The sequence below is a fragment of the Cynocephalus volans genome, chromosome 4, assembly GCF_027409185.1.
Source record: "Cynocephalus volans isolate mCynVol1 chromosome 4, mCynVol1.pri, whole genome shotgun sequence".
In the NCBI taxonomy this organism is placed as follows: domain Eukaryota; kingdom Metazoa; phylum Chordata; class Mammalia; order Dermoptera; family Cynocephalidae; genus Cynocephalus; species Cynocephalus volans.
In genome coordinates, this window is record NC_084463.1 from 159114848 (window position 1) to 159138511 (window position 23664).

A 23664-nucleotide genomic window follows, 5' to 3' on the forward strand; every position below is an offset into this window, starting at 1 on the left:
CTATAGAAACAAATAAAATAGAGTACATTCAACTGTCAGCCTGCCAGGTAAAAGACCTGATATTTCAGACTAGAGTGTATTTATTTATTTTTTTTATTGTATTTTTATTTTTTTTGTCTTTTTCGTGACCGGCACTCAGCCAGTGAGTGCACCGGCCATTCCTATATAGGATCCAAACCCGCGGCGGGAGCGTCGCCGTGCTCCCAGCGCCGCACTCTCCCAAGTGCGCCACGGGCTCGGCCCAGACTAGAGTGTATTTAAATACGATATGATTTTTCCACACTATATGGCAAACAGAATTTTCTAATAATATAAATAAGATTTTTAAAAGTGTAATGGCATCATATTCAGTTAGTCTTTATTTCTGAAGCTCTTCCAAGTTTTGTAAACTTTTAAAAAGGAATCCCCCTCAAAAGAGTAAGGTGTAAAAGAACTGGTAAGTTTCACCCCAAAACAGCATCTTCCATGAAGTTAACCTCCATCCCCTCCCCACTATGCCCATAAAAGCATGGATTCAATCTTAAAAGGCACTAAGTAGCACATAAAGGACTACATTTCCATTTTTTTCCTTTACCTTTCACCCCCATAAAGTGCACAAAGCAGAGAGTAATAAAACAGACACAGGCCTACATCTCTAACAGCAAGGAAAAGAAATGCTTTCAACAGAAATGGAAGTGTATTTAAGAGGTGAAACCACAGGAAAGGTCAGCTCATTTATTACAGTGCTGTGTTTCAGCTCTTTCTGGATGGTCTCAGATCTGCTGTTCCTCTGGACCTGGACCTAGACCTGTAGCCGTGGCAGAAATCCAGAAATCAGAAGGGGCAGGCCAGGTTCTTGTCGGATCTTCACGTTAAGACACTATTGAGCTTTTTTATCCACGGGTGGTCTCCCAACAACTGCATCCCTCACAGCAGCCTGAGTGGAATTACCAATATGAGAAGAAGCCTGCAAAAGTCCATTTATTCAACATGTAAGTTAATAAAATATAATACAGCATCAAGAGACTAAGTCTTGGAGATAAACTTCAAAAACCTGTCTCCATTATCAGTGTGTTACAGAAAGTAGGGGAATGAAAATGCAGGGGTAAGAAAGAGGAGGCTATGAGAGCAGATAACTCCCAGAAGAGTCAGGTGAGCATCTGCTCTGTAACTGGGGTGGGGTGGGCAGCTCCTCTGGCTTCGCAAACTACTGGCCTAACTGATCTGTTCATGTTACTCAGAAAAAAGAAATACATCAGTCTCAAAGATCTATAAAACTGGAGATCACATCAATGTCAAAAAACTACTGGCTATTTATAAGAGTTTAAATGAAGGAGATACCATCCATTTTGTAACCCAATAGGACTCAGAACATTTTGTTAAGTTCATATTTTTTTCAAAGCTTGATTTTCAGTGAAGCAAATTAATTGGTGGGAGGGACGGGGAAGAGGGACTATCATACAGGAATTGTGTCTGAAGAGTGAGTAACTAGAAGTTTCCCATGAAGAACACAATATGTCTACAATGGAACTTTTTTTTGCATGAAAGGGTCATTTTTAGGCATGGAAACAAACTATTAGGAGAATAAATACTGATACCCTAATAAAGTATAATAAAAGGTAAAGACTATCAGAAAAAAAGACTAATCAGAAAAAAACCAAGGGAAGCTTCTCATGCCTACTTTCATTATGAAATTCTTCCAAACTGAGATATTTTACAACAGAAGCACAAGTATCTGTCCATTACAACCCTCAGCCTCCTCAGACAGCACCACTTACCTGCTCTAATACATATGCTGCACCAAAATCGATAGCTCCGCCCAGCTCACGATATTGACCAGAATACCTGATGTACCCCCAGGTTAGAAGTGCTATTAACAGCAATCCAACCATACAGTTGAACAGCTGGGCCACAACTTCTAGACCAACGAAGCCAGTGAGGACTGAGGCTATGTACAAAGCCACAATGCCGGTGAACAGCACTGCAGGGGTTCGGAAGGTGCTGAAGACGTTCTTGCTACCATTGTGCTTGCAGAAGTTCTCATACAGTTCTTTGATTTCCTCCTCCAGCTCCTGCTGGTAACGAAAGCTGAAATCCTTCCCGCCCATCTTCTTGATCTTCTTAAAATGGTCCAAGGCAAGTTGTTTGAATTCGCAATGCTTCTCCTCTAGAATGTCTGGAGACAAATAAGGTTTCTCTCCTCCACAAACCTAAAAAGAAGAAAGACACAGTATGTTGAAGATCCATTTAAAAACAAGGGCCAAATAAAACAAGTGCCAGAAAAGACACTGAAAAAGGTTAGAATGTTTTAAGATATTAGAAAATAAGATGTTGGAAGTTAATTTTTAAGATGACCAAGACCAATAAAGTCTGGGTTCACTATCTCTGAAAAGCACACTTAAATAACCAGGGTGATATTAATCAGAAAGAGCAGTGAAACCATAAGAAAGCGTTAGTTAGAAATGGTAATAGGGCCGGCCCGTGGCTCACTTGGGAGAGTGTGGTGCTGATAACACCAAGGCCACGGGTTCGGATCCCATATAGGGATGGTCGGTGGCTCACTTGGGAGAGCATGGTGCTGACAACACCAAGTCAAGGGTTAAGATCCCCTTACCGGTCATCTTTTAAAAAAAAAAAAGAAAGAAATGGTAATAATTAGAAGGCCCCAATTACCAGGATGACCTGAATACAGTTTTTTGTTGCCTCACCAACTTAGGATACATTAAGTAGAATCAAGTTTGGGCTTTTGAAGTCAGCAATAACCCCAAGATACAGACTTTTAGAATAAGACATATTCCCCACATACCTCTTCCATGTTGTTATAATAAATGTCCTTGGCTGAGGCTGCAGCTGCTAAATTGTTAGCTTCGGCAGTGGCCTTTTAAGAAAGGAAAACATGAACTATAAACCCCTCTTTTAACGTTCTCCCACAAACAGCTAAATGAAAATCTCCTTGCACTCTACTCCCTATTCTTACTTTTTTATTAACCTTCTGCTACTTTTTTATGTTTCCATAGTTCAATTGATGAAATAAAATACATCTTTTCTGCGAGATCTTCCACAAAAAAGTCTGTCCTTACACGTAAGAATCTTTAGCATAAATTAAACCTCCAGGACTGGCTGGTTAGTTCAGCTGGTTAACAGCACAGTATTATAACACCAAGGTCAAGGGTTTGAATCCCCATAATACCATAAATAAAATAAATAAAACCATCAGAGATAAAAATAAAATAAAATAAATCCTCCAAAAGTCAAGGAAAATATCATTTCCTTGCTTCAATTTTAAATGTAAAAAATAAATGTAAATAAAAAAAGAAAAAAAACCTTATCTTTACAATGTCAATCCCAGGCTCTGGTTCTCTCTGTGAAAATGTTTTGCTACTAAAGAAATCAGCATTTGGTAATAAATGCCCTTACATTCAGCATATGAAAGCCAGAAATTAAATGTTTTAATCAAGTGACATTATCTAGTTGATAATTAAAAACCTGATTACTGAATAGTAAATAGATACGTCAGAACAGGTTCTATTAAGGTAAACAACAGATGACAGAAACTACTTGTCTCACACCGTGGGTACATTTTACCTGGGTATACAACAGTGTTTTGCAAAGTATGTTTGGTGGGAAGACCAGGCCCAGTGAGGAGAGGTCATTCTGTCTTAACTGTACCACCATGAATACAGACAAGAAAACCAGAAGGCAGGCAGCCACGCTGCTGCAATATTTGCAAAAAATTAACCTAAGAATAATGGGAAAGGAGAGCAATTGCATTCTCTTCTGAAAGGACTCTGCTTACTGCATACGGGTCAACTAAAGTAATTAAAGGATATCATTTAGGATATCAAAGAATTGCTTACCTGAAGCATAGATTTAGGGTGAGGCAGATCTTCTCCTTGGTAAATTTTAATATATGCCTTAGAATATAAACATACGATTATTAAAAAGCCACTGTCATATTTTATTCGTAGTTTCATTTTTAGAAACAGTGACCATACAACTGCATTTTCCTAAACACCTAGATCAACCAAGAATTAGCAAAAACACAACACACCTTTGAATGCATGTTAGCATTTTTAGTTAACTAAAAATGTTCTCAAGCAGCACGAGCCTACAAAGGCTAGGATTCCCATCAGGCTCCCCATGCACACTGGCCTCACCACTACCTGTGGGCAGAGTGACCATCCGCCTTGAGATAATCGTGTCACATCTAGGTGCCGTCTCTTCCTACTCACAGCAACTTCCTAACCACCTCCTGTCCACACCATCTTCCTTGAGGAAAAATCTTCCTTTAGCCACAGTAATTACTCCTCTAAGAGAGTGCAAAGAACATCCATTTGGTTCTTACAGCGATACTGCCACCCAGTGGCCCACTCCTGGAAAGACACTGAGGTCTGAAAATTCCTCTCACCATCTCTCCAAGGAACATATCCCCTAAGTTTCAAAATGTTGTAATTTAAGTTGGCTTACAACCTAGATCAGTTTTACCAAAAAATCAAAAATTTGAATAATTAAAACCCATATTTACCTTAAAATACTCCAATAGTCCCCTACAGGTGACTTTTGAGCCATTGATCTCCTTTTCCATTAACTTAGATGGATTTAATACGTATGGTATCAGTAGCTGTAAGTGCTCTTTAAATTCACCAGCAATATCTGTTCACAGGACCATGAGGAAGGAAACAATAAGCCAAAAAGCTTTATTCAAACAAGGTAAACATAAAACATGATCTTCACAGTTTGTCTACTTATTTTAACATTTGCTACTTGAAAGTAGAGGGGAGGGGGTCCCAGACTACATGCTTGACATTTTCTGGCTATGACCCAGTTGCTGAGAGATTTCTGTCCTAAAGTACTTTTATCTGTCTCCTTCCCTTCTGAAGTATAAAGTCCTATCTAGTTCAGGATAGAATATGCAGAATATCCTTAGTCTGATTTCCACTATGATATTCAGTCTACTCCCTAACATTTCAAGAAATTTCACATTTTAAAGAATTTCATCAGAAGGCCCTGGGGTCCTGAGACGACAGTTCCACCCACTGCTGACCACAACCAGGCCAGTGATGGAGCCAGAAGCTCCCGGGGTCCTGAGATGAGGGGATGAGGGCCTTAGTCCCACTACCCCTTCCCCCTCGCAACAACATCTTAGAATGTACTTATTAGCCACATGTGTTTCTATGGGGTATGTAACTTACCTGCTCATGTCCTTCACCAAATTTCTGCTTAGATTTTTCTAATTCATTTTTAAGAGTTCTTTTTCATTAAGGATACTAATCTGTGTGTTAAATTTGTTCCTTATCAATTGATTTTAAAATTAATTTGTGATATTTAAAAAAAAATTTCATTAACAAGATCTTCAAAAAAGTGGGGCCGACCAGTTAGCTCTGTTGGTTAGAGGGCAGTGTTATATAACACCAAGGTCAAGGGTTCAGATCCCCACACCAGCCAGTTGCCCAAAAAGAAAAAAAAAAAAAAAAAACCAATCTGTCAAGTTGTCTCAGGCCTTGGCCACACCCTCACACTACCCCTTAAAATCAATTAGAAATCACTATTCATCCATTTGCTTTATTTTTGTTCATTTTTTAATGTTAAAAGAAGTAGAAGCAATTGTATTTCATGGTATTTATTTTCTACTGTCTTCTCTTTATTTTCTGTTGTCTTTTCTATTGTCCTCTGGGCCAACCCAAGATGAAAAGACCACACTATTGCAGAAAAAGTGACAGATTCTTTGCAGCTTCTACAAGGTTCCAACAGGGCTCAGGAGAGACATTAAACAGAGCTCTTTGCTCAAAGAGAGAATTAGCTGGTCCAAATATGAGGACACAGGAGAATTAAAACACGAGGTATATGATTTATTTAATCTTCTAACATCTTCCTGGGTTCCCAACTATCTACTGAAAGTGGGTAGGAGTCCATATCAAACTAAACACTCTTCAACACTCTATAAGCCTAATTATAATATGAAAGATGAAAACCATAAAATTCCAAGAAAAAAAAGCTAGTTAAAGGAGCATGGTGCTGATAACACCAAGATCCAGGGTTCAATCCCTATATTGGCCAGCCACACACACACACAAAAAAAAAAACAGTGGGACAAATTCTTCATAACCTTGTAGTGGAAAAGAACTGTGTAAATTCATATTTGCTTGCATATACCAAAGACACTCCGGAAGCCTACCAAAATGGAAGAGATTTATCACTGAATACCTTTTATTCTTTTTCGGGATTTTAAACGTGAATGTATTATCTATTTAAAAAATACATTTTTTGTGTGGTTTCAATTTTCATCATACTGAAAGAATGAGTGTTTCAAAAATATCTCACAACAAACTAGCAGGATACAAATACTATAGGTTGCTATTTTACCAAGTTTTACAGATCCTAGGCTATTCGAATGTTTCCATGAAGGCTATACCAAAATAATAGTTTTAAAATCAGTATAAACAAAAACTGTCTCATAACCGTTTCAGTCTCTCATGGTGTCAAAGACGACTGTGCCCCACAAACCCTTCTGTTTAATTTCTAGCTAAACTACTCAGTAGTTACTGTATTAGGCTCCCTCCTATAGTAAACAGGAAAAGGACAATATTCTTTATGCTGATGACAGTCATCCTTTGTCTGATAAAAAGGGGTCTCAAAATGCAGCTAATCTCCTAGCTAATTACTGCAAGAAGCAGCAGCTTAGCATCAACTACACCAAAACTCAGATCATGTTCGGCAGGCAGTCACCTCTGAATAAGTGGTCAATCTTTAAAAATAAAATAAAATCACTAAAACAATTCCTAATGTATTTGAGAAAACATTTGCAGAAATAACTTCAGAACATAGTTCTTATTAAATTTAAATGTTCTACAGAAACTACATTAAAGTCCTTTTATGGATTAGCCCTAAACATTCTCAGGCACTATAATGTCTTTTCCAAGTTATACGGAACAGGACTGCAGTTTCTCAACCAAGTAACTGTACAAGTATATACTTGAGAAAGTACAATGTCTAGGGTGTTTTGTTTTGTTTTGTTTTTAACTCTGAGAAATACATCAGCTCTACTTACAGGTTTCCCAGAATAGTTTGTGTGGTTCTCAAGCTAGCACTTGCTGAATCACAAATCATCTGCTATTTGAAATTTAGCATCCAATTTCCTACTCACTCAAAACTCTTCAGTATCTTGGCTAAAAGATTCCCTAAAATTACAAAGTATCTATCTCTAAATCTAAAAAGTACATAAACCTTTGCAAAGCTAATAATAATTCTTTCTTCATGTGCAATCTTCATAATAACCGTAGTCCCTTAATTAGACACATATGGCAAACTATTAACATTTTTTTTAGTGAGGGAGGCAAAAAAATTTATTTTTCACATCTTTCCATTTAAAAAAGTACCTATAAATATATATTTTGAAATAAGTAGGACCATACCACATTTGCTACTCTGCAATCTTTTTACATTTAATAATATATCATAGACATCTTTGTATATAAATACATACAGAACCATCTACCTTATCCTTTTTAATGACTACATTTTATTCCTTTGTGCGGATGTACCATAATTTAACCAATTCCTCATAAACACACATTTGGGTTGTTTCTAATTACTCCCAATTATAATAATGCTACCATAGCATATATCCTTAGACATACAAGAGTACTTCAAAAAGTCTGGAAAAATGGAATTAAAAGATAATACGAATTTCTCCATGAATTTTTGAAGTATCCTTCTATATTTTTATCCATTTATTTGAACAGTTCCTTAGGATAAAATTTCTAAACACGGAATATTGGATCAAAGGATATGAACATTTTAAATTTTGATACTGCCATATTGCTATCCATAGACTATAATTTATATCAATACATTTGTGCTTTCTTGATTATTGTGATGTTGCACATATTTTCATTAACATATACTGACCATTTCTGCTTTTTTGAACTTTTTCATGTAAGAAAGAATATTTAAACTCTATAAATATATTTTATAGTTATATCTAGGATGAGGGAACCAAATAGTGTTTATGAGACTAATGATTGCTTATACAGAATTTGTTCCCTATTTTATAAATATAATAAAGATGAAACTTTAATCTTTAGCACGCTTAATATTTCATGATTAAAGCATTCATAATCTGTATGCGCGCGCGCGCACACACACACACACACACACACACACACACACACACACACACACACACACACACACACACACACACACACACACACACACAGAGAGGACTGAACAGTGCCTTCCTCCCTGCCCCCACACTTATTCACCTGGAACCTCAGAATGTGACCTTATTTAGAAAGAGAGTCTGCAAATGTAATTAGCTTAAATGAGGTCATACTGGATTAGGCAGCCATGTGACAAGGAAGACAGAGATTAGAGTGATGCAACTACAAGCCAAAGAATACCAAGGATTGCCAGCAATTATCAGAAGCCAGGAGAGACGCGTGGAACAGGCTTCTCCCTCAGATCTTCCAGATGGAACTAACCTTGGTTTTAGCTTCTGGCCTCACGAACTGTGAGGGAATAAATTTCTTTTGTCTTCTTAAGCCACCCAGTTTGTGGTAATTTGTTAAAGGCGGCCAAAGGAAATTAATACAATATCCATCCCCAAAAGTGATACAAAATTTCAAAAGCCAGGATTACAGAACTTAAAAAAATTCTGCCTATTTCCTGAGTGATAAAAATGAAACTGAATTTAAAAACAGAATGCTTTGAAATATTAAAATGCTTGAAAATATGGAAGAACGCCATTTTTGTATGTTTATACCTGATAACCTGAGACCACCCTGAGGCAAGAAGGGTTTGAGGAGTCATTCTAATCTATCCTCTCCTAAACATCCTGCTGAGGACTGAATTGTGTCCCTCAAAGTCCATGTATTAGAAACTTAACCCCCACTGTGACAGTGTTAAGAGGGTGGGAAATCCTATCATAGTAATTGAAAGGTGGGGCCTTGGAGAGATGATTATATTGTGAGGACCATGCCTTAGTGAGTAGATTAATCCACTGATGGTTTAATGGTGGTCGTGGGTGTGGTCTGATGGCTTTAAAGGGAGAGTGCGTAAGAAGCTCTCTCTCTTGCTTCTTCATTTCTTGCAATGTGATACCCTGTATCACTGAAGTCACCACCAAAGAAGGCCCTCACCAGATGCGTTCCCTGGACTTTGGATTTCCCAGCCTCCATAACTGTAAGCAATAAATTTTGTTTTCTTACAAACTACCCAGTTCCAGGTATTTTGTTATAGCTACAGAAAACGGACTAGTACACACCCCATTTAAGAATTCCACTGGACATTTTCCATATCAGTGATGAACAAATCAGAGTTTAGGTTTGGTAAAAGTATGACTAACAATAGAGCATTATAACCCTAAAAGAATATACTACACACATATACAAATGCACACTTAACTTTCTTTCCCTACTCAACTCTGAAAATTCCCTTGCAACTGCTTTTTAGGTAAAAGTGTCTTGCATAAGCAGATTTCTCTCCTAAAGCCAGGTCACAATCTTGGATTTTTCAACTGCCATATAACATTCTCCTCTCTTCAGGAAAGCTGTCGATAGAGTTTGGATGTGCCGTCCCCCCAAAACTCACGTGGAAATCTTATCCCCAATGTCGCAGTGTTGGAAGCTGTTTTGAGTCTTGGGGCCATGAATGGATTAACACTTTCCCTGGAGGATTGGGGTAGTGAGTGAGTTCTCACTTTATTAATTCCGCTTTATTAGTTCCACGAGAGCTGGTTGTTTATAAAACCCTGGCACCTCCCTCTCTCTCTCTTGCTTCCTCTTGCCATGAGATCTGCTTGTACCTGCCAGCTGCCTGCCGTTTTCCACAGTGAGTAGAAGCAGCCTGAGGCCCGGAGGCCCACACCAGATGCAGCTGTCCCAGAATCACGAAGGTGTAGGGTTACAGCAATAGCTACGCTAGTTCTCAGGTTAGGGCTATTGTCTGAATCCTGCTGACTTAGCCAACCATATTGCAGGTTAACAGGGCCCTTCAAACTCGTTGTACAGACTGGGTCGCCAGACCTCTCACACGCCAGGCTGGGTCACCAGACCCCTCACACACAGGTCCACAAGCTAGGTAATTGGGAAAGATCCCAGGAGCCATTGGCACATGAGTTCAGTCTTCAGCTTACTCAGCAAGGGCAGCAGCTTACAGATCCGGCAGCGGCCTCTCGGGGCATCTTGGGGACTCTGGCAGCAACAGCCTCCAGCAGCAGTAGCAGCCTCCCCCATGGCCCCCTGGGGGCACGGGGGAGAGGGGGGACTAGCAGCAACAGCAGCGGCTTCCCCAGGCCCCCCTCCGGGGGGGCATCCCAGTGGCCATGTGGATCAGAGCCACTCGTCCTTTATACTTAAGTCCATAACCCAGGACACCTGGGTGCACATGTGCAATTACATTAGACAATAACCAAGGAACACCTGGGAATTCGTGCATATTTACATCAAATGCTCGGCAAGATTCTGAACACCTGAGGGACCCTGACCATTTTCCTTCACTTTCCCTACAGAAAGTAAAGGTTAAGTCTTTCGAACCCAGTTTCTTTTGCAATATTAAGACCAGCCAGAACATAATCTTGAGGTGAACAAGTACATTAATTTTCTTAGACCAACTGAGTCAAATAAATTGAAAACAATGAACTTTATATTTAATATGAGGCTATGAAAAACTTCCACTTTGAAAGGCAATTCTGCTGGCAACTAAACAGTATATCTCCTCTAGATGATTTTCTCCATATAATGGAAGAACTTCTATTTTAGCACAGTATGGCTGTGGGGCAACAAGGACCTGGAGGTGAATCTCTGCCCCACCACTAACTCACTCACTAGCTGAGCACTTTCAGCAAGTTACTTAACTTTCCTCATTTTCCTTAACTTTTTTTGTTGTCAGTTTCCTCATCTGTAAGATAGAGCAAATGATACCAACTTCATGAAATTACTAGAAGCATAAATATGAAAGTACCTAGCACAGGGTTGTGAACTCAGCAGGCCTCTAACACGGTAGTTATTATTATTACCACTTCACCCTAAGAAGTTCAGATAAGCTTATAAACAAAAGTGCTCAGTTTCACACGTGTAAATTGAGGGCCAGCCATTAAATGACTCAAAGCCCCAATAAATAAGGAACAAAAATGAGATAATGGAACCCAAAAGTCCCAACTTTGATTCCTCTAACCTACCACCTAGTCAGCACTTAATGACATTAACACATGAGCCAGCAACAGGCTTGGCTATAATCACAAATAAGATGGAAACAATAGCAATGCCATGCATCATCATGTTACCTTTCCTTGGAAAGTTAATTTTACTTGACAAATATTAGCTGACTTATGTTTAGTTTTCCTTTATTTATCATTATCTCTTGTAAAACAATCACCATAATATTTCTCTTAGAAAGATCATTAATGGGTATTACCACCACCATTTCACGTGGAAAAACCGAGGCAAACTAATTCTGATGGTCACAGTAAGTCATGAGCAAAATCTGAACTAAACTCTAAATACTATTTCTAAGAGACCACAACCATTTCTCTTACGAATTCACTTGATTTATAATTGACATTTACTGGTCATTATTTAATTCCAAAGATCAAATCACATGCTGAAAATAACATCATCTGTTAACATACCTTTTAACTTTCCATCAAAGTCAGGGCTTGTGGCCACCTGGAGTCCCGGGTGTGGTAACAAAAAACAGGTGACGTCGGAAAAACATGAGTGAATGTGATTCCGGACATTCTGAATTTCTTCATGTTGATGTTCCTTCACCTGCCAGTGAAGACCAACAATTTACCAACAAAATACCATTTGGTTTTCTTCACTAGGACCACTAGTATAAAGACAAAAGAAAGAACACTTCTGAACTCTAATGGATCACAGTGGCCAATGAGAAAACTCAGAACCCTAAGAAGCAATAAGTGCATAAATTTAATAAACCATGGATTGGTTACTACAGCTAACAAAGAACATGTACGAGTTTCTTAAAAAAGAGTATTGCACAATACCTAGAACAAGAGAAGGTTTGTGTGCATGAAGGAGGATCTAACCAGTTAGTGGTGACTGACAAAAGAACTCATGTTGAGGAACAGGCTAGATCTGTTTATATCCATCCCAAAACAAATAGAATTTTTAATTTAATAAGAACAACAAAACTAAAATTCTGAATGTGACTTTCTAAAGGCAAATATAAAACCTGGTTTAAAATGTGAAATGGAAATTATAATCAAAGCTTGGGCTATTGCCCAGCGTTCTTCTCTATAGTCCCTGTGCATTATATACCCAGTTTCTTTAATCTCACCATGAATAAATAATATTAATTTGTGCTAAAATTCATACATATTTAACTTATTCTCATTTTCAATAATCTGCTTTTAAATACAGTAGCCAAAGGCAAATGAGAAAGTTATCATTACTTTTGGATAATTCCTCAGAAGATCATTTTCCCACTTACCTGTAAACGCTTATCCAAAAATGCCATTCCTCCTTGCAGTCCATAGTTGTATTCATATGGGAAACTCCAGTCTCTAACCAAAAACATCAGTGTCTATTTACGAAAAGAGTACAATATATTACAATGATGCATAAATGCACTTTCAAGATAACAATTGTAATACTTCTTTGCATAATATCAGCTTCTTCAAAGAGGTCAAGGAAATGCGCTAAAGGATTTATCTATGCTGTAACATCTTAGTAACTTTATAAACACTAGAATGACATGTTTACGTCAAATGTGAGGTCAATATACCCATCTGCTATTTTTGTTCCCCCAGATTAGTAGAACAGAAGGAAAAGATTGATGAGAAAAAGTTGAATTAGGGTTTCTGCCCCAAAGACAAGTATAGGGAATGCAGTAAAGGACGAGAGAAAACGACATGGCATCAGCTAATCATAAAATCAGAAAAAAAAAAAAAAAAAAAAAAGACAAAATCAGATCTGCTTTTAACATCAGAAAGGAAAAGAAATAACGCTCACGTACTTAAAGCACCTCTTATTGACATTACTGTGCTTTCTCTCCCCTCAAGAAACAATTAGCTAAAGCAGCAAATGTTTTCTGTAAAGGGCCAGAGAGTAAATATTTTAAGCAACTACTCAATTCCTGCTACGATTGTAACAGGAAAGCAGCCATGGATAATACATAAACAAATGAGCAGAGCTGAGGTCCATGAAAACTTCAGCTATGGATTCTGATACTGGAATTTCAGATAATTTATATATATCATGAAATATCATTCCTCTTTCCATTTTTTTTCAACCATTTAAAAATATAAAAACCATTCTTAGTTCACAGATCATATAAAAACAGGCAGCAGGCCAGATTTGGCCTGTGAGCTGTAGTTTGCAGTTCTATGAACTAAAACAAAGATAAGAATTACATTTATAGTTAATATTCTACCTGAAAGGGTTTTTGGAAAATTTCATCCATTGCCAGCCGACCATATTCTGTGAAGAGCTTTAAAAAATAAGAGTTACAGTTTGTAAAGCAAATTACTTAAAATAGGTCTATGGCTATGATTTAGTAAAGCATTCATTTAACAGACTAAAAATAATTATAATCAGACCAAAGTTCTACAGTTTCAAAAGCCCTTAGAGCAGCCATGAACCTAAAAATAATCTTGGTTATTCTTCTCTCTCATATCCCACCTCCAATTCATCAGCAAATCCAGAATCCAACCACTCACTATTTCCATGTAGCTTGGAACACAGTGCAATAGCCTCCTAACTGGTCTCCCTGCTTCAGCCCTCAGCTCCCTATAGACTATTCTCAATACAACAGCCACAGTGGCTCTGTTATAAGTAAGATTAGCTAGATCATATTTGCCTCTGCTGAAAACGCTACAACCTCATTAGTATAAAAGTCAGTCCTTACAGCGTGACCTAGCCACACTGGCCCTCCTTGCTGCTCCTCAAACATGCTGGGCACGCTGCTGCCTTAGGGCCTTTGTACTAGCTGCTCCCTCTGCCTGTAATGTTCTTCCCCCAAACATCCTCATGAGCAGCTCTGTCACTTCTTAAGGTCTTTATTCAAGTGGCTCCTTTTCCTAAAACCATCCATGGCCATCTACATAAAAAAAATTACAACTTTCCACACATTTCCTACTCCGTGTCACTTTTTATTTTTCTCCTTAACACTTATTACTGTCTAATAACTATACCTTCACTTATCTTGATTAGTGCCTGTCTTCACTACCAGCATTTAAACTCCATAAGGGCAAGAACATTTGTCTATTTTGTGCACTACTGAATCTCCGGCAAGATAAGTACTAGGTCTACAGTATTTATGCCATTCAAATGACTGAATGAATGAATTCTTTAAGGCTAGGGTTTACAAATACCTCTATATTCCTTCATGAAACCTCACTAAAAGTATAACAAAATGAAGTTTAAAAGTTATAAACTCAGAGGACAAAGAGGATGGGAAATAATATGACAGCAGAAAAGAGTTGTCAAAAACACTCTGGGGCTGGCCCCGTGGCACACTCGGGAGAGTGCAGCGCTGGGAGCACAGCGGCGCTCCTGCGGCGGGTTCGGATCCTATATAGGGATGGCCGGTGCGCTCACTGGCTGAGTGCGGTGTGGATGACACCAAGCCAAGGGTTGTGATCCCATTACCAGTCACAAAAAAGACAAAAAAAAAAAAAAAAAAAAAACCACTCTGGACAGAAAACAAACAAACAAGAACTGTCTTGAGGTTTGGCTTCCTCTGCCCTGCTAAGAAATTTGGGACAGGCAAGGGCCAAAAAGAAATAAGCATATTCTCTCAGCAGAATCTCTGAAAGGCTCAGAAACTGTAAGCATGTGGTTACCTTTCAGGAGGGAGTGGGAGTGGGGCTAACAACTAAAGAAATGTTTGAAAGTCTTTGGAGAGAGCACCTACACTCCTGGATCAGATCCCCACCCACTCACCCCCATACTCTTCCTGCCTACACAGAAGATGGCAAGTGTACTGTCTGGAAAAGATAAACCAAAAAAAAAGAAAAAATCTAGATTTGGATACCAAACTCAGCTGAGGTTAGGAGTAAGTCCCCTACCTTACTAAAAACAGGTACTTAAGTCAAAGTCTACATATTGACATAGTAGCCCTGCACCTTGCTGGGAGCCATAGCAAGCTTCTATCCACCCAGGCAGGAGTTTAAGAAAATCCTCTCTGGGGAAACTGACAGACCAAGAGTAAAGGTCTGCAAATACAGACGTTTAGGAGTTGGTAACAAAATAGCTGAATAATCTTGCCCTATCTATCACCTCTCATTGTGATCCAAACCAGTACACCAGACCCACCTTCTTACCAAAGTTCCCAGTAGGATTTTTAGTTGCTCACTCTTAAATAGAGACAGCCAAGGACCCCTAGACATTTCAGAAAAAACTCTAGCAGTAATGACAAACACTCATGTCTTTCAATTCTAGAACATCATCTCATATAAAGGTACTTAAAAAAATCCAGGGAAAAATGGAATTAAAAGATAATATGGGGCCGGCCCGTGGCTCACTCGGGAGAGTGTGGTGCTGATAACACCAAGGCCACGGGTTCGGATCCCATATATGGATGGCTGGTTAGCTCACTGGCTGAGCGTGGTGCTGACAACACCAAGCCAAGGGTTAAGATCCCCTTACCGGTCATCTTTTAAAAAAAAAAAAAAAAAAAAAAAAAAAAAAAAAAGATAATATGAATCCTTCCATGAACTTTTTGAGGACTCATCATATTATCCTTTTATAATTTATTTCCCTTCATTTTCTCTGTTCTCTTTTACTAAAATACCTATTTATTAAAATGTTCAACCTCTCCTGAATTGATCTTTTTCCGTTTTTTTGTATGCCCTCACTCTCCTCCACCTCACCCCCCATTCCTGCCTTTCGCCCCCCACCCCACCTCCATCTTCCATCTCTCTCCTCTATCTTTTCTTGTCTCTCTCCTTCTTTCTCTCCCTTCCTCCTTCCCAGCTTCTACTCTTTGTATTTTTATTCAACCTGCTAGGGAAATTTTCTCTAATTTATATTCTAATTCCTCCTCTACTGAATTTTCCATTTTTGCTGTCACAGTTTTAATTTCTAGGTTCTCTTTTTTGTTTCCTGAATGCTGCTTTTTAACAGCACCGTTATTTCTTTGTTGGAACATCTTATCTTTCTGGAAGGCAGCTATGCTCACCACTATACCACCAACACCTACCGGAGCCACATCTTATCTTTCTGAAGATATGAGTCTACAAAGAATAAAGGAAAAGCCCACACTAAGGTACATTACCATGAAAATTCATGCCAAGAATAAGAGATCTTAAAAGCTTCAGAGAGAAATTAAAAGGTCGGGTAGAAAGTATCAGGAATCCGATAGTGTGGGACTTCAGCAGCAACTCCGGAAGCTGAAAGGCAATGAAGCAATGCCTTCATAATTCTAAAAGAAAATTATTTCAATTCACTAATTCTAGGATAAAATTAAAATATTCTCAGACTTGCAAGACCTCAAAAAAGTATATCTCCTATGAATCATTTCTCAGGAAGCTACTAGAGAATGAGTATAATTAAGAAGTGAATAAACAAAAGATTAAATGGGATCCAACTGAGATAGAAACTGAAAAAAATTGCCAGGACGGTGGTAAGGAAGGCAGCAGGATGACAGCTGTGCACCAGGTCTAGAACAGTCAGTCCAGACTAGTGCAAGAGAGAAGAGTGCCCAGGAGTGAGGCCTCCCAAGGAAAAATAAAATAGAACCCAAAGTATTAAGACCATACCGAGAAGTTTTAGGACTCTATCAGTTTGTAGATGCATTAGTGATCAGCGCATAGAAAACTAAACTGAAGTGAAAAGGGCAAAAAAGGTAACTAATTATAAGAAATGCAATCACAGTCCACAATGAGCCTTAGTTTTGAAGAACACGTATACATACCTACATAGTGAGATAAATACAAATTTTATTTTTCAGCTGGCCAGTACAGATCAAACCCCGGTCCCTGGTAAATATAAATACATTTAACAAAAAATTATAATACAACTACTGGGAGAATGAGGGGAAGAAAACCATGGGTGAAAAGTGGGGGGAGTGGTAAAGAGAGCTAAATCCTAACTTTATACAAGAAGTTATTATTTAAAATTTTAAAAATCAGAAAGGAGCAGTATAAGCATGTTCTTAAAAATCTAGAAGCACATAGCAGAAAATAGTCACAGGCACAAGTGATTGTCCCTGGAGAAAGCAACTCAGAGGTGGAAAAGGCGCTATATTTCCACTATGAACTTTGCAATATTATTGACTTTTAAAATATATACACATCTTCCTTTGTTGAAAAATGAAAGGTTGCGCTGGCTGGTTAGCTCAGTTTCTTAGAGTGTGGTGCTGATAACACCGAGGTCCAGGGTTTGATCCCTGTACCAGCCAGCCACCAAAACAAAACAAAACCAACAGATAAATAATAAGACAGTGCTTTAAAAAATACAAGTATTTGATATTTTGTATGTATAAAATACCATATATAAAAACAACAACAATAAAAAAAAAAAACACAGACACAAAACCCACAATCTCTTATCTGTAATTCTGAAATCCAAAAAAGCTCTAAAGGGCCGAGCCCGTGGCGCACTTGGTAGAGTGCGACGCTCCCGCCGCGGGTTCGGATCCTATATAGGACTGGCCGGTTCACTCACTGGCTGAGTGCCGGTCACGAAAAGGACAAAAAAAAAAAAAAAAAAAAAAAAGCTCTAAAAACCCAAGTTAGGTGGCAAACTCATTTGGAACCAAAATCTGCCTTGAGCTCATGTGAGGCTTTTAAAAAGGCTTTCTTTACCCCATTTCATATAATTAGTCACACGTTTCACTGCAAAAATATTAACATGTTTCATTAGGAGGTACTGTCTCCATCCACATCTGTCCTACACACCTCACACTCTGTGCACCATATTATCTGCCTAAAATCCAAAAAATTCTGAATTCCAAAATATATCTATAGCCTTGAAGGGTTCTGGATAACGGGTAGTAGTCTTATGTTATTTATTTTTTATAGGGATAAATACGTGTTTACAAATACATAGAAAAGGAACAGAAAGGATATATTCAAAACTGATAAACATTTGGAGAGAGAGCAAGGGGGTCTTCAGCCTTACCCAAGGTGTTCCAATTTTCTTCAAGAACAATTATAATTTCTAATTTCATAATTTTTTTCATATTTTTTTCTTTAAAAGAGGAAATAACTATTACAATGATAGAAATCATGTGATCAATTTATTGAGCTTAATTCTAGCCTCTATAAAAAGATTTACAGAGAAAAAGAGAGTAACTCCACAAGGTAAACTTTTCAAATCCCCAGGCTAGGCCCTATAATACTGGAGATCTCACTCCCTTAGCACTTCATATGTATTATACTTATATTCAGAAGTTGGTTTTTTTAAAAATGTATTTGGAGTCAAATCTATCCTTTTTTTTTCTTCTACATTTGATACCTTGCTTAGAAAATTCTCCCTCGACACTGTATCGTTGCATACTTTTTTCTAATCATTGCGGTTTCTTTTTTTAACATAAAAACATTTAATCAATCTGGAATTTATTTTGGTATACCGTATGAGGTGGGAATCTAATTTCTAATTTAGCTAAATTCCTAACACCATTTATTGACTGATCATCCTTTAGGGTATATTTTTATATATTCTTAAGTAGAACAAAATATATGAAAATGTACATCATAAATACAGCACACTAACTTATTTTTTCCTGAACCAATGTCATGTTGTTGTACTTATCAGCTTTATAGTACATCCTAAGTCAATTCTCTCATATTTCCTCCAGCCCCTGTAATTTTCTTGGCTGTTTTGTAATTTAACTTTCTAAGTGAATTTCAGAACAATTCTATCAAATTCCCTAAATAAATGTCTTTACAATTTTGTTTAGTGGGGAAGAACTGACAACTTTATAATACTCAGCCTTAGATGAGATAATGTATATAATATATGTGACAGTGTCTAGTACAGAGTAAGCAATAAATATGTTAGCCATTATCATCCCCATATAGAAGAAACAAGATGTATTTCTGCATGTGGCTAAATCTTTTATATGCCTCATACAATTTTGAAGTGCTTCACAGAGATCTGATTAAAAATGTATTCTATGTTTTTAATTTTTTTGTTGCTACAGTGAAAGTTTTCCATTACATTTTTAAACTGGTTATTGTTGGTAGATAGAAAAGCCTACTGATTTTTATATTTATATTTTGTGATAGGTATCTAATTAAGTTATTTTTTAAAGCTCTAAATAGTTTTCTATTGATTCTTGTGGATTTCCAGGCACACAGCATATTATCTTCTCCTTTTTAATATCTGTATTAAATGGCGTTGCTGGGTCTACCATCAGCCTTGTCAAGTGAGGCAAGTCCTCTGGCCATCGGGTCCAGTGGCTTAATGTGAGTTCATCTACAGTGAGTAAATCCACCACACCTATCTCATCCCTATTTTTGCCAATCCATGCCCTAAAGGTAGCCACATTCCCTCACCCTGGCTTCACAGGCTACAGTACTGGCACTACCATCCATCTAATGCTCCAAAACTCCCTTCCCTCCCCTCCCCTCCCAGACACATCCACTATATCATCTGCAACTTCAGATCCACAATGAATTCCCCTAAATTTCCAGCTACTTCTCTGAGCATTTCTTCTACCTCCTTGCTTTAACTAAATCCTGAGGGCACAACTTTCCCTGTAGACGTCTCAAGGAGTGGCTATCATTCTCTGACACTCCATGTGTTTCAGGATCAAAAGGTGGAGGTGGTGACTTCCTTGCTGCCCTTTGTCACTTCTAAGGCATTATTCTCATCCTCTTGTAAAAAACCCTACTCCTTAGGATTGGTGCCATTCCCTAAAACAACCTCTTCCACTGTTCATTACTGCTGTCCATCTACTAACCATCTGGTCATTCCCTCTCATTCATCCAGGACACTGTCCCAGTCTTCTCCAACAAAGTAGGCATTTCCATTCAATGTCTACCTCACAACTCCTTACCATCTAACCTCCAAGCTTCTTTTCCACTCCAATACATCCGTATCTTAGACTCTGTCACCCATAACAGTTTCACCTCCAAAGTCACAAATTCAAGCATTCTACTCTGACTACAACCTCCCCAACCCATTTTTAATTTTTAAACTATTCCTATTATTACTATTCTTTGACCTCACCAAGACTTCCAAACATAGGTCCTCTTCCAGAATTTTCTCAATCAAGAAATTTACAAGTTACCTCAACCCCAAACCCTTCCAGCACTAAGTCTGTATAATTGCTGCATTAAACCACAAACAGTATTTTTACTAGATTAATAATCTGCAGTAAATTCTACAGAGAAAACCAACAATGCATTTTCACAGGGAATAATCTCCAAACTTTAATATGTATTATCTTTGTAATTGTCCCCAAACACTTAAAAATATATCCAGTCAGTTAATGAGAGTAAAGAATGTAAAGTAGTAGACCGCAAAGAACTAACTTATGAAACACTTAGAGAAAATGTAATTTTTAAATTGAGTTAAAAGAAAGGGAATATGGCCTAAATGGAAGTAGAAGAGATACTGGGGGGGAAATAAAGACAACCAATTTCAAAAGCTACAAGAATTAGCAAGTTGTATTCTGTAGGAACTATGAACAGTTGCTTTACTGAGAGAAGAATGCTTACACTAGAATGAAAAGAAAAATCATAGTTGATAACGGAGAGGAAATAAGAGCCATTGAAATGGACTGCACTGAAGAACAAACCAAGGCTTGGATTTAATGCAATAATCTGGAAAACAATACAAATGTCTAAGAAAGAGAGTAGCATGATCCCAATAACACTTAAAAAAGATGATTCATCAAAGTAACACATTTCTTGGTAGGAGAAAATGGAAACAGGAAAGTCAGCTGTATAAAACCACATACAAGGTAACAAAATCATTGCACAAGATGTAGGACTGTGTAGGACAAAAAGAATCAGGAAAGGTTAATGTTGAAATGACTATGGGAAAGACACACTTAAGCGTATGTTGGGTTTGAGGAACCTTAGGATGGCAGAGCTCTTGAGAACAGTATCAAAGAAAACTTATATAACCACATCATAATTTCCTTACCACCTGTCGTGAAGTGAATCGTGTCCCACAAAAAAATATGTTGAACTCATAACAACTAGTACTGACAAATGTAACCTTATTTGGAAATAGGGTCTTCACAGATGTAATCAAATTAAGACAAAGTCATTAGGGCATGCCCTAATCCAAAAATGACTAGTGTCCTCATAAGAAGACAAAACAGACACACAGAGAACTCCATATGAAGTCACAGAGACACACAGGGAAGACAGCCACATGAAGATAAGAGGCAGAGATTGAAGTGCTGCAACTCCAAGCTAAAGAATGCCAAGGATTGCCAGCCAACCACCAGAAGCGAGGAAGAAGCAAGAAAAGATTCTCCCTTAAAGACTTCAGAGAGAGCGTGACCTGCCAACCACCTTGATTTATGACTTGTAGCCTCCAGAACTGTGAGACTACCAATTTAAGCCACCCAGTTTGTGGTACTTTGTTACAGCAGTCCTAGGAAACTAATACACCACCCATGCACGTCATTTATGTATCTCTCTCACTGTCTGGACTATAAAATCCACGAACTATAAAATCCCCAACCACATCTATCTCAAACACTATTGTATCTACGGCACTCGGAAACCCTCTACCTCTCATAAGGTAGGTATTTGAAAAACGTGGGAAAGGAAGGAGCATAGAAAGGAATAAGTTTCAGGTGAAATGGTGATAAACTCAACTTTTGATGGAAATGTTTTATGGAGCAACAGCTCTCGACCACTGAGTCATGGCACTGGTATAGAACCATCGATAATAAAGTAAAGCAATTGCTATTAGCAACATTAAGGGCCAAAATTTAGGAATGATTTTATTTTTTTAAAGGAATGTAAAACAGAATCAATTCAATAATAATGACACCCTAACTCACTCACATTCTGATATGTTTTCTTGAATATCAGTGGGGTAAGTGGAATTAGGAAAGCATGCCAGGAATTGTATCCAACCCTGGAATACCCACCAAAGACACTGTTTTACAGGAAAAGAAGAACTGCCACTATGGAGAACAAAAGTCACTGAATAGTACAGTAGTAGTAACACTAACAATGGCTAGCAGCTATTAAGCGCATACTATTTTTTCAGGCACGTAGTCCTATGCATTTAACAATTATTAATTTATTTCACCTCCCCTGGATTATTCTAACAGCTCCATGACCAGTCTCACTGAATGCATCCTTGCCCCACTAAAAATCTATTCTGAAAACAGCAGCCAGAGTGATCTTTTTTATAATCAATACGTCAGATAACATCACTCCTCTGCTCAAAACCCTCCCATGGCTCCCACTGCCCTCAGAGGAAAAGCCCAAGCCTGGAGTGACCAGGACCTCGCTGCCTCTCTGACTTCATTGCTTAGTCCCTTCCCACCACACCCTCCAATCTCACCCATGGGCCTCCTTGCCATTCCTTGATCCTGCCAAGCACACTCCACCTCAGGGTCTTTCTTCTTACTGATCCCTCTTCTATAACACTTTCTCCCCAGATATATTTGAAGTACTTACCCACTTTCTTCCACCCTGTACTCAAATTAGTAAGGTTTTCCCTGGCCAACCCACCCCTTCTCAGCAACAGATATAGAGTGTAGGATTACTATGAACCAAAACCCTTCCTCTATGTTTCAATCTTTTGCTAAAAACTACGTAGTTATAAAATTTTTCATCTTAAAACATTTAAATAATACATTACGATGTTAAAATTTTTATGAGGAATATATACCTGCAGCTGTTGAAGATCATCTTCCTGAATGTTCTGGGACAAATTATAAATCTAGAAAACAGAAATCCAGATTGATAATACTCTGGCTTACTTCAAACAAATCCCAAATAAGCCGAACACATCTGGGCCGGCCAGTGGCTCACTTGGGAGAGTGTGGTGTTGATAATACCAAGGCCACAGGTCCGGATCCCTATATAGGGATGGCAGGTTAGCTCACTTGGGAGAGTGTGGTTCTGACAACACCAAGTCAAGGGTTAAGATCCCCTTACCGGTCATCTTTGAAAAAAAAAAATGAGGCCTGTTCAAACAGTAGTATTATCTGTCTTTTGGAAAACTATGCATATGAAGTTGATTCTTCCTTTACCACTTAAAATATAGTTTTCCTGGGCCAGCCCGTGTCTCACTTGAGAGAGTATGGTGCTGATAACACCAAGGCCACGGGTTCGGATCCCTATACAGGGATGGCCAGTTAGCTCACTTGGGACAGCGTGGTGCTGACAACACCAAGGCAAGGGTTAAGATCCCCTTACCAGTCCTCTTTTTAAATTTTAATTAATTAATTAATTAATTAATTAAAAATAAAATATAGTTTTCCTAAATTCTTACCAAATCTACATTTTCTCTATATGATGTAATCTATATAATTTAGATTTCCATTTTTTGGACTTTCCTTGGGAGTATTTTATATGTAATTATGACCAAAGTAGAAAAAAAAGATTAGCTCCTTCTTTTTTTTTTTTTTTTTTTGTGTGTGTGTGTTTTTGTGACCGGCCGTACCGCACTCAGCCAGTGAGCACACCGGCCATCCTTATATAGGATCCAAACCTGCAGCGGGAGCACTGCTGCGCTGCCAGCGCCGCACTCTCCCGAGTGCGCCACAGGGCCGGCCCTAGCTCCTTCTTGAGCTTCT

General features: G+C 38.2%; 1 protein-coding gene across 2 annotated transcripts in view; it reads right to left on the reverse strand.

Annotated features, from left to right (window-relative positions):
- Positions 1-277: 277 nt before the first annotated feature.
- ATL3 (atlastin GTPase 3) overlaps positions 278-23664 on the reverse strand; it is a 39552-nt gene continuing 16165 nt past the window's right edge. For both annotated transcript variants that reach the window (XM_063093079.1, XM_063093080.1), the window contains 9 exons: positions 22755-22805; positions 13372-13428; positions 12430-12522; positions 11609-11747; positions 4505-4632; positions 3837-3893; positions 2786-2857; positions 1758-2189; positions 278-946 (listed from right to left, as the gene is read on the reverse strand). In XM_063093079.1, coding sequence (XP_062949149.1) covers positions 860-946; positions 1758-2189; positions 2786-2857; positions 3837-3893; positions 4505-4632; positions 11609-11747; positions 12430-12522; positions 13372-13428; positions 22755-22805 — 1116 coding nt within the window. In that variant the 3' untranslated portion in view covers positions 278-859. The remainder of the gene's footprint in view (positions 947-1757; positions 2190-2785; positions 2858-3836; positions 3894-4504; positions 4633-11608; positions 11748-12429; positions 12523-13371; positions 13429-22754; positions 22806-23664) is intronic.